The 12,067-nt window shown below is 39.7% G+C and overlaps 2 protein-coding genes and 2 pseudogenes across 7 annotated transcripts in view; all 4 read left to right on the top strand.

Annotated features, from left to right (window-relative positions):
• The first annotated feature begins 6 nt into the window (after positions 1-6).
• GOLGA4 (golgin A4) overlaps positions 7-12,067 on the top strand; it is a 136,023-nt gene continuing 123,962 nt past the window's right edge. For all 6 annotated transcript variants that reach the window (XM_045297510.1, XM_045297509.1, XM_045297507.1 and 3 more), the window contains exon 1: positions 7-312. In XM_045297510.1, coding sequence (XP_045153445.1) covers positions 244-312 — 69 coding nt within the window. In that variant the 5' untranslated portion in view covers positions 7-243. The remainder of the gene's footprint in view (positions 313-12,067) is intronic.
• On the top strand, positions 2,861-2,950 carry LOC115872189 (annotated as a pseudogene).
• LOC105978768 (60S ribosomal protein L37a-like) lies at positions 6,436-6,830 on the top strand. The gene has a single exon (XM_013005042.2). The coding sequence runs from the start codon at positions 6,499-6,501 to the stop codon at positions 6,775-6,777; it is 279 nt and encodes a 92-aa protein (XP_012860496.1). The 5' UTR covers positions 6,436-6,498; the 3' UTR covers positions 6,778-6,830.
• LOC105978748 lies at positions 7,903-8,485 on the top strand (annotated as a pseudogene).

The raw sequence follows: 12,067 nt of genomic DNA, 5'->3' as shown, positions 1-12,067 counted from the left end.
CGCCGCCGCTGGATGGGGGGCCGAGGCCAGCCAGTGGCACCTGGAAGAAAGAGACGCGGCGGCGGCGACGACGCACACTCCCGCAGGACAAGTGTCCGGAGCTGCCTGCGAGCCCAGAGAGGAGGCGCCGAGGCCCGGCCCCCGCAGTCCCTGGTGTAGAGGAGGCGCCGCCGGCGCGCCAGTGACTCCCTGGGCACCCGCCCCTCAGGTTTCATTCACACTCAGGACCCAGCGTGCTGCGCCATGTTTAAGAAACTGAAGCAAAAGATCAGCGAGGAGCAGCAGCAGCAGCTGGCGCTGGCTTTTTCTCAGGTATGCAGACTGTCGCTCTCCGTCCCCATTTCCCGACCCCCTCGGGGGAGGAGAGAAGTTCCACCGTGACCCTTGACCTCGAACCTTAGGACTTGGCCCAGCCTGGGACCCAGAGGGAGCGCTTGGAGGCCGGGGTCCCCGCTGCTCCTGACCTCTGCGCCGTCCCGGAACGCGTTGCTTGGGGTGGGGTGTGTACGTGTGGGCGGATCCTTCGTGGCATCTGACCTACGTGAGAGTTTCCCGCTGGCGTCCCACCCCAGTCTGAGGACGGGGGAAAGCACCTCGGATCTTCCTCGAGTAGGAGGAGCTCCCGATCCCTCCGATCCCAACCCGTGGACGCGGGCGGAGTGGGAAATCCCTGGTAATCTTTGACATCTCATGAGTTCCCCTCGCCCACCTTGCACCCAAAGTTGTGTTCGGAGGGGCGAGGGTCCAGCCGGACCCCTGACCCATGCAGATCGGAGGTCGCTGAGTTGCAAACCTGGACTCCTGGGTGAGGCCCAGGGGTCGCGCCCTCTGGGGCAGGCTCTGCACCGGCGCGACGGGGCGGCGTGGCTGGCTGGCCTCCAGCGTCCGAGCCGTCACGAGTTAGTCACTTGGCATTCCTTCGGCGATGCTTACCAAGCGAGGGCCAGATTCTCGGAGACCTGGCCAGCCCGGTGCCCTGTCCACCGCATTTCTCCTCTTGTTTCTACCGTCGTGCCGTGCTGCACGCTCCGGTTGTATTTGTGTGTTAGGAACGCTGTTGCTCCGAGAAATGTCGGCTCCTAGGGGAAAGGGGGCGTGTTAATTTACAGAAACAGTCTTGAAAGCGCTCCGTGAACATAGTTTGATGCTGCCAGCACCTTGTGTTTGCGAAGATTAGAGCTTCTGCTGTATAGTCTCGCCAGTCTTCTTTAGTCTCAAGAGGTTTCGCAAACCTTTTTCTAATTTTAGAGTTTCTAATCTTTGCATGCTGTTACAGTGAAGTATGAGTTTTGACATGCTCAGGAACATTTCTAATTTTATTGAGCATACATCTTTACCTTGTGTTTAAACAACCAGTATGCTGACTTTATTCAAATCTACAATTTACAATTGCCCTCTATAAGATTTAGTTTGTGTAGAGTAAATGAGCTGCTCACTGCAAGGCCATCAATTCGAATCGACCAGGTACCCTGTGGGAGAAAGGTGAGGCTGTCTATCTCAGTCAATTTGTCAGGATTCAGAAACCCAAAGCTCACTCCTATAGTGTCGCACCACAGTGAGTCGGAATCGACTCGCGGGCATTAAGTAGCACTTGAGAAAAACACTGCAAATCCACACGGAAAGTTTGCTCACTCTTCCAAGTAAAGTGAAAAATAATGATCAAAATTTAAGTAGTAAAAGCACAATTTTTATATGTTCTGTTTGCAGTCTTTTAACCTTACAAATGGAAAGATAAAAGTGTGGCAGACCTGGGCTTGCTAGTGAATGTAAGGCATTTACATATATAAAAGATCATGGATCCAGGCTTTCACATCTAGAAAAGAAAGAAATTTAGGATATATGAAAAACAGATACATGGATTTTCATTTTACCATTAAAATAGGGAAGAACTGACTAGAAGTGTTCAACAGCAGGGGATTGGTAAAATGGTATCAGGCATTGGATTAATTAGACAGTCTTAAAAAAGGCAAATATTTATTGACTCCTTACTGTGTGCCAGGCAAATATTTTTCCCAAATTATTTAATTCTCACATAAACCTACGGGGTAGATAATAGCTGTTATTTCACATTTATACACGAGAAAGCGAGGCTCAAATAAATAGTTTGCCTTAGGCTATTCACCTGTTCTCACAGGAAACTTATTAACACAGAAAAATGTTTGTGTTAAAGATTAAAAAGCATGGGACATGTGATAAGAATTTTGTGGGGAAATCGGTATCTTGCTTACATGAATTCATGGTGACAGTGATTTAGGAGGAGTGGCATAGTGGGTTGTAGATGGGGTTACGAGTTGACTCCACCAGTGCTTCAGAGGGAGGAAACTGGGACCGACTGTTCCAGTCAAGATTTACAGCCTTGGGAACCACAGGGGCTGATCTACTTTGCTGCTATGAGTAGGAATCAACCTGGTGGCGGTGAGTTTGATTTTAATTTGGATAGTCTTTAGGTGTTAGTGAGAATATAAGTCTTCTCTCTCTGATCTGTAATGATGCGTTTTCATTATGAAAAGGGATTGTTTTTGTGCAGTAAGAAAGATTGTGTTTAGAAATGCACTAATATCAAAGCTAGTCAGAGGCTTCTGGATTCTACAGTTAGTGGAGTCTTTGGTGAGACATTCATCTGTATCAGATAAAACACTTTGTGTACAGAAGATTGACAACAACCCTCTGATAAATTCACATTTTGACTACAAAAATTTATCAAGAAGTGAAAAAGAAGTTGTTAGTTTTTACGTACGGGTAGAAACTTGACCTGTTCTAGTCATAGCTTCTCAGCGATTCTGATCCCTCCAGGAATGGTAAGTTATGGATATTTGTTTTCAGAGCATTAAAGATTTCTTTCAAGAGTTAACTAAAGCAGAAGACTATACTTTCAGGGATCATTTCTATAGTTTGTTACTAGAGAAGTTTCTCTGATCGTGAAGTTAATCAAAACAAAAGAACTTTTTGATGACAATTAGATTGCATGTATTCATATTTTCCTAAGCAAAGGGTCTTGAGTGTGTATAGTATTGTCTTATTTTGACACAGAGTCATCATTTTGAAGATACATTCTCTGTTTAAGGCAGCATGCTCTTGGTCTGCTTTTTGTAGTTGTTTTGTAACCTCCTTGACTACCATATATTTTTCTTCTCCCTTTTTCTGAGCTGGTTAGGGCTTAAAATACGAGACACAAATTGATATTACTTTGTGTAAAATAAAGGCAAGTGAGGGATTCTGTAGTGCACATTAGTGCTTTAACAAAATTTTTGGCGTTTGAGTCTTTGACAGCTTATTTGTGCATTTCTCATTCTTAGTTTGTTTTCCATAGCTGAGGTTGCCTGATAGGTATGGTTCAAGTACTGTGAGTTGTCAAGTGTAGATAATTGTGCAGTTAATGAACTCTTAATATCACAACCATAAAAATTCCCAGCAATAACACAGACATCGAATATCATTGTCTAAAGTTTTGAAAACATCTAGCTCAGACAAGACAGCCTCCCAGTAGTTTCCAATAATATATGTTTGGTTGATACTAATATCATTTGTATTTGTTCAGCTCTGATGATGACTAAAACTAAAGTTTAAATCAAGATTCACTTAACACTTTTGTAGCAACAAAATATGTACTTTAGAGTTTTTAATTTCTTGCAGAGATAATTCAATTAAAAATTAGATAATTATACACTGTATATAAAAATACATATATGTTACATGAGCAACGCTGAAAATGAAGTCAGCCTTTTAAAAATACTGCTGAAATTTGAAAACATTTAGTCTTTTTTGGTTCATATGGAAATAAAAATTCAAATAACAGATGGGTATAAGATAATTTTTGCTTGTCTTGCCCGATTTCCATTTATTAGAAATAAACTCTTTTGACCATTTCTAATTACTGTTTTTTTGTGATTCTCTTTGTAAATATTTTAAATTCTAAATACTTACATCTCTACTTTGTTTTGTCAGCTGTCAGCATTTGCCATGAGTCTGAAAACTTTGAGTCTTCAAATGCTGTATATATATAAATACACACATATACATACATACACACATGTATGCATACATATATATATTCATTTTTAATTCTTGATTTATCCACATTAGGCACCATGTCTTGACTTGCAATTTGTAAAATGGAGAAATTAATGGACTTTAAGTTTCTCTAGCTCTCATTATGCTTCCATTTCCCACACTAAGTTACATAATCTATATTGTCACTGTGTATATTACCTTTTTCTCCCTGCCTCTAGGATGCTTTGCCACTTAGTTTATAGGTTGAGTCTGAAAATCAAAAGCCAGGGAACAATAGTTAAATATCATTATATAGATAATAATTCTCTATAAAGTAGGAAGTATATTTAGAGGTATAGAAAAAGCGATGGAATTTCTATGTTACCATACAAGGGGACTTAAAGAAGTTTGAGGAAAAATAGAATGAAAAGATACTGAAAAGTTTCTGTTAAAACTTTTGTTTTAACAGAAGTTCAGCGCCCCAAGAAGTACTCTCTCTCTCCCATCCCTGGTGCTCACTGACCATCTTGCCTCTACACATTTACCTCTGAGATGCTTTATGTAAGTGGTATCATGCAATATGTGCCCTTTGGTGACTGACTTAATGTTTTCAAAGTTCTTCCACGTGTGTAGCGTGTATTAGGACTTTGTTTCTTTTTATGACTGAGTAGTATTTTATTCTGTGTATGTTATCACATTTTATTTCTTCATTTGTTGATGGACATTTAGATTGTACCCACCTTTGGCTATTATGAATGGTTGCTTTGTTTTAGATTTCAGTAGCAACTTGTGTTTCAGGAGCAAATTTTTTGGAAACTGGTTTCTCAAAACTCTGAGAGGATAAGAACTATCTATACCCTCTCTGTTCTGTTGTTTTACTACTTGTTTTTTTTCTGTAGTCCCTTGTTATATATTTATTCATCTTGGTATCCTCTTCTTATTTTTTTCTTTTAGAAATAAAGACTCAGGGTTTTATTGGTTGCTAATTCATGTGTATGAAGGAGTAGGGCTTGATTTATTTAGACAGTTGGTATAGGGTTCCTCTGCTCTGAGCTTTTACTCCCCGTGTGGGAGGACTAACTGTGTGAATGTGAGTCGGGAATATGTGGGACCGGGCAAGCAGGCTTCTCCTCTCCTCTGCCAGCCCAAATAAAAAGGGTCCTACTTTGAAAGGTGACTGTACGTCGTGAGAGTTAAAGGGCCTGCTACTAATAATGATTTGGAACATAAATCCACGCAACTTGCGACTGCCTGGGACAACCCGGAGCGTATTGTCACTCTACTGCTCTGTGGCATTATTTACCCTTGCTGTTGGAGCTCCAACTGCTCCAGGCAAATTGCTCGGTGTACTTGGCAGATAGTTCTTTCTTCATCCTGGGGATGTGTTTGGGTTGACCCCAAATCCCTGTTTGGCATACAAACTCTTAATTAGCCTCCTGAGAGCAATAATGAGAACAATAATCTTTCAGGCCTAGTGTTCTGAACCTGTGATCTTTTTTTTTTCTTTCCCTGTTGGAAAAAGTGGCTTCTGCTTACCCTGCTTACCATGTTTGGAATTATGGCTACTTTTGCCCTAATTTTCCACCAACTTGGATCCCTTTGCCTTTGATTCCTTAAATGTCATTTTCTTTCTTTCTGACCAATTTGAATATTTACCCTCCAACATTGGATTTAACAATCAGTCTTCATGGCATGATGCACTTATGATTTTTAATTTTTTATTGTTAACCGGGTAAAGGTTTTCAGAGCAGATCAGTTTTCCATTCAGTAATTCCTACACATTTTGTTTCATTCATTGATTGCAACTCCCAACGTGTAACATCACTTTATCCACTTCCTTTTTGTATTTTGTTTCCATTCCTTTTGATCTCGAAGGGTTGGTTATTCTAATGTACTTCCCGAGTGTTATTGATCACCCTGTAGGCATGTCTCTCCTTTGGCTAACAATGGACTCCTGAGTGTGAGTGAATTCCAGACTGGAAGAGTGACTGACTGAGCAGCTTAGTGTGGGGGTTCCACCAAGTGTCTATGGGGCCTTTTGTTTTTGTTTTTAAATGATTTTGAATTTTGTTCCACCTTTTTCTTCCACTCTACCCAGGCTTTTCCAACTTAATCCCTTCCAGAACTGTTGGTGGTGGTAGCTGGGAATCATCTAGTTCCTCTGGTCTCAGGATTGTGGAACCTTAGGTTTGTGTGGTTTATTAATCCTTTGGTGATTGTTTCCATACATGCTGTTGTTGTTTTTTTTTTAAATCATTTTATTAGGGGCTCATACAACTCTTATCACAATCCATACACACATCAATTGTGTAAAGCACATTTGTACATTCATTGCCCTCATCATTCTTAAAACATTTCCTCTCCACTTAAACCCCCGGCATTAGGTCCTCATTTTTCTACATGCTAAGTTTTTTAAAACTCTTCTTCCATTCAAATATGGAGAGACTATAGTTGCACTTTAAGACTATAGTTGTGCTCCTCTCTGGCCTGGGACTAGTTTGCGGCAAGATGGCCAAACACACCAAGAAGGTTGGGATCATGGGCAAATACAGGACCCGTTATGGTGCCTCCCTCAGGAACATGGTGAAGAAAATTGAAATCAGCCAACACGCCAAGTACACTTGCTCCTTCTGCGGCAAAACCAAAATGAAGAGACGCGCTCTGGGCATCTGGCACTGCGGTTCCTGCATGAAGACAGGAGCTGGCAGAGCCCGGACCTACAACACCACCTCTGCTGTCACAGTCAAGTCCGCCATCAGAAGACGGAAGGAATTGAAAGACCAGTAGAAGCTCCACTACCTGAAACCTCTCTGGCCTGTAATAAATGGGTTAATTTATGTTTAAAAAAAAGACTATAGTTGTTTGTTTGTTTGTTTGTTTTTTAGTTGTTCTTTTAACTGTAGATATTTTCTCTCCTCTTAAAAAGAGTTTTTATTAATTTGTTCCTTATTTATACTTTTTAATTGTTGTATTGATGGTTTTGGGGGAGACCGAGGAAACAAACAATAGTGTTCAGTTTCTATTGAAATAGAAACCTAATCATCATCATGTACCTCTGAAATATTTGACTTAGGTAATAGCTGCTCAACAAATGCTTATGTCTTAGATCAGCGGTTCTCAACCTGTAGGTTGCAACCCCTTTGGGGGTCGAACAACCCTTTCACAGTGGTCGCTCGATTCATTAACAGTAGCAAAATGACAGTTAAGTAGCAACGAAAATAATTTTATGGTTGGAGGGTCACCACAACATGAGGAACTGTATTAAAGGGTCACCGCATTAGGAAGGTTGAGAACCACTGTCTTAGATTAAACTCACTGTCATTGGGTAGATTTTGACTCATGGCAGTCTTTAGGACAGAGAAGAATTGTCCATTTGGATTTTCAGGACTTTAAATCTTTGTGGGTGCAGACAGCCTCATCTTTCTCCCTTGGATTGACTGATGGGTTGAAACAACTTAGTAGCTCAGTGTAGTCCACTACATCAACAGAGCTCTTTATTTTTCAGATTAGAAAAAGTATTACCTGATTTTTCCATCTTACTTACTTTGTAGAAACTATTTAGGTGAACATTCACCACTGTGACTGAACTTTAACAATAGCCAGTGTTGAGAAAAATATTCCACACATTAAGGAGCCCTGGTAGTGCAGTGGTTAAGTGCTCAGCTGCTGAGTGAAAGATCAACAGTTCAAATCCACCAGCCATTCCGTAGGAGAAAGATGTGGCAGTCTCTTCTCATAAAGATTAGAGCTTTGGGAGCGCCGCGAGCGAGCCGCAGAGTGCACACCTAGGTTACTCTCCTGCCCGGGATATGGGGATGAAGAGCAGGTGTTTAGATCCTGGAAAAGTCACCTGCGTCCACATATGTAGAAGGAGACGGAGGTTTCATCTATTTTGATGGCCTCGTGCTAAAAATGGCAGCTAGTGTTTTGAAGACATCATCTCTGTCTGCCTGGACAAAACTGCTGTGTCAGACTGGGCTGTCACTTTATATTACATCTCATGGCTTCCATGAGGAAGAAGTTAAAAAAAGCGTGCACAGTTTACTGGTGGATCCGTTGACCTTCAGAAGAACAATAATGGCATTGGCATTCTTACTCTGAATAATCCAAGTAAAATGAATGCATTCTCAGGTGTTATGATGCTACAGCTTCTAGAAAAAGTAATTGAATTGGAACAGTGGACAGAAGGAAAAGGTGTCATTGTCCATGGGGCTAACAACACTTTCTCTTCGGGGTCTGATCTGAATGCTGTGAAAGCACTGGGAACTCCAGAGGATGGAGTGGCATTATGTATGTTCATGCAGAATACCTTAACAAGATTCACGAGACTTCCTTTAATAAGTGTTGCACTGGTTCAAGGCCGGGCAATGGGTGGAGGAGCAGAATTTACGACAGCATGCGATTTCAGGTTAATGACTCCAGAAAGTGAGATCAGATTTGTCCATAAGGAGGTGGGTATAATACCAAGTTGGGGTGGCACAACCCGGCTGTTTGAAATAATTGGCAGTAGACAAGTTCTCAAGGTGTTAACTGGGGCCCTCAAACTGGATCCCCCAAAAGCTTTAAATATAGGAATGGTTGAAGAGGTTTTACAGTCTAAAGATGCAATTCAGTCTCTAGAAGAGGCACAAGCATGGCTACAGCAGTTTATCAAAGGGCCACCAGAAGTCATTAGAACATTGAAATTGTCTGTTTCTTCAGTCAAAGAGTTATGCTTAGAGGAGGCATTAGAGAAAGAGAGAGATCTTTTAGAAAGTCTGGGGTGGACCTGCAAATCTAGCGGCAATTGCTGAGAGAAAGCTAACAAATAGTTTATAAAAGGTGAAGTATTACAAGAGAAGCTCCAGTGGTTAATATGTATAAAAATTCAATGGCAGAATTACTTTGAATGTTCTGATGTAGTAATGTGCACGTTTATTTCTAACAGTGTTTTTGATAACTTTATTCTGGTGTCGTTTTCAGTTCATTTGTCCGAAAAGGGCTTCAAAAAGTTCATGAACAAATAAAAAGATAATTCGGTATTTCCATGAACCTTCTGAAGCAGCCTCATACTTACCATGTAATTTGGAGCATTTGATTAGGGCTTTCAGAGTTTGTGAAATTTCATCTTTTTAATTTCACTTGTGTATTAATTTTTTGACGCTTCCTGTATACAACTGTTAGCTAAAAAAATATTGCTGTCCTCACCTTCCTGTAGTTCTCAGCAAAAACCAAAAATGTTTTAGAAGTAGCTTCTACACAAAATTCATTACCAGAGTTTTTTTCCGTAAAAATCTTTGTCCTTATTAGCATAAATGTGAGTGAACTTGCAGCTAAAAGTAAGAGGAGTGCGTTAAGAGGGAAAGAAAGTAACAGGTGTGCTGTGCTTGTTATTTTCTGCTCTAAACGGAGTAAAAGAATTTCTTATGTAGCCTTACTTCACACACACATTCCTCCACTGTGGATCTGGAGCCTTCGTTGTTTAAACTTTTAGTCCTTTTCTATTTTAAATTCTCTCCTACATGAGAGCCACCGTATGGAAGGAATTTAGCAGTTCCTCAGTAATCCGAACAGTTAATAGACGTGACTGTTAACTAAAAGTTTAGAGGTTTGCTGACATTCGACATTGGAAAACTCAGCTTTTTCATGGTGCTTTGGAAGCTGCACTGCTGACACACGAGGTGGATGAAGTGAGTTGGAAATGAATTGAACAGCTGCTGACGTTTTGTTTTTTTTTTAATCTTTTTTATTTTTTATTATTATTATTATTTTTTTAACATTTTATTAGGGGCTCATACAACTGTTATCCCAATCCATACACACATAAATTGTGTAAAGCGCATTTGTACATCGTTTCTCAAAACATTTAAACCCCCGACATTAGGTCCTCATTTTCCCCCTCCCTCCCTGCTCCCCTCCAGCTGCTGACGTTTTTACTACTGCTTGTTGTTTTAAAGTAATCTTGCATCAAATCACATAGGAAGACTTGAAAGATTCAATATCTAGTAACAAATCTACATTTGATCAATTTTTTTCCTGAAAAATAACTAGTCTTTTATACTTAGCTTTAAAAGTAATTGGCCATCTCAGTAACAGACTCTTTAAAAAATGAATGTTGAGTCAAAGGATTAAGTCACAACTCTAACCTATCCAACAAAGGATAAAGATAATTCCAAAGTAGCTTAGTTTTTATTTGTTATTATAGCGTTAAATTCACATCTGAAAATAATGTTTAAAAGCTTTTTCTTCTCCCCAGAGCCAATATGCCAGATTACCAGATAAATGCCATGCACATTATGTCACCATAGGTTATAAAAACTACCAAATAAAAATGGATTTTGCGGTTCAAAAAAAAAAAAGATTAGATTGAAATTTTGTAAGTTCTACTCTGTTTCCTAGAGGCACCGTGCATCAGAATTGGCTTGATAACAGTGTTACTTTCTTTCTTAATTTTAATACTTTTATTGACAAATAACTCATATCATACAATTAAATAGTTTAAACATATTAAAAAGAGTTGTGCACTTATCACCACAGTTTTGGAACATTTTCTTCTTTTTGTACTCATTATTTATTTATTTTAAAAATCATGTTATTGGGGGCTCATACAACTCTTGTCACAATCCATACATCCATCCATTGTGTCAAGCACATATGTACATTTGTTGCCATCATCATTCTCAAAACATTTTCTTTCTACTCATGACCCATGATAATTTGTAAATTATTATTATTTTGTCATGTCTTATACTGCCTACCGTCTCCCTTCACACACTTTTCTGTTGTCTGTACCCCAGGGAGGAGGTTATATGTAGATCCCTGTAATTGGTTCCCCCTTTCTACTCCTGCTTCCTCCTCCCTCCTGGTATCACCACTCTCACTACTGGGCCTGAGGGGTTCATCTGTCCTGGGTTCCCTGTTTCCAGTTCTTAGCTGTACCAGTTATACTCATTATTAGTTCCTCATTTTCCCCACCTTCTCCCACCATAACCCCAAGAAGCTATTAATCCACTTACTGCCTCTATAGATTTACCTGTCCTGGATTTCAAATAAAGAAAAATGTACCAACCCCTCCCCTCCAAGAAAAACACACCCTTACCCCCACCCACCAACACCCCCCCAAACTAACAGTATATTGCAACAAAATATTGCAGAACCTCAGTGGAATACTTTTTTCAACAGGAAATACTAAAATCTGGAACGACTTTAAAATGAGTCAAAAGAAGAGCAAATTGTAAAAGTGATAAAATTTAGCTTGATTACATCTATATTAGCTCAATTGCCAGTGTACTTAGGTCTTAGCAAGGCTATTCACATGCTTGAGCAGTAGTCAGCCCTGGGGCTCACTCTAAGTGGAGACCCTACAAATGGATTTGGGGCTTTCATTGTCATCCATAGCCTTCGCAAACTGGATGCTCAGAGTTTAAACTATAAAACTATTTCTGCGTCAGTCTTGGAATTTATTGTTTTAAATCTCTGGATGACACAGACTAGTGTACTTCTATTTGGACTTAGTTGATGAAAACATTTTTTCTTTCCTTTATTTAGCATCAACTGTTAGATGAGATTTAGGATAAGAAATAGATAATTTTTTTATCTTTGTAACATACTTTTAAATGTTAGTGGATACCTTGTACCAAGCAAACAAGAAATCATGATTTTTAATGAGGTTCTTAAGATAAAATTTTGTTTTCGTTTTATTAGTGATGGATTACATTGTATTGAAAGGCCAGGTACTGCTAACAAGCCATACTGTCAAAACAAAACAAATCAAACATCTGAATCAACCTTCCTGTTCCTTCTGGGTTCTTGTTTCTCCAGATATTTAACTCCATTTTTCCAAATACTAAGCTTCAGTTGCTATTTGGCTGATTTATACATTTTAAAGAATATTTCCTGACATGGTAGATAATTTTGAAAACGTTGCTTCATTGTTATTCATTTGCATTGTTGCTGTTGAGAAATCTGCTCCTGTAGTTCTCTCTGGAGGCTGTAGGGTTTTGTATGTTTATTTGTCTAAGATTTCATTGTGAATTTCATTTGAATGGATTTCTTTACTGTTGTAGTGGACATTCACTTGACCCTTTGAGTCTGGAAA

The sequence above is a fragment of the Echinops telfairi genome, unplaced genomic scaffold (assembly GCF_000313985.2).
Source record: "Echinops telfairi isolate 266 unplaced genomic scaffold, ASM31398v2 ScPeMD7_7420;HRSCAF=8458, whole genome shotgun sequence".
NCBI classification, from domain to species: Eukaryota; Metazoa; Chordata; class Mammalia; order Afrosoricida; family Tenrecidae; genus Echinops; species Echinops telfairi.
Note: the sequence above shows the minus strand (reverse complement) of the source record. Positions and strands in the feature narration are given on the sequence as shown.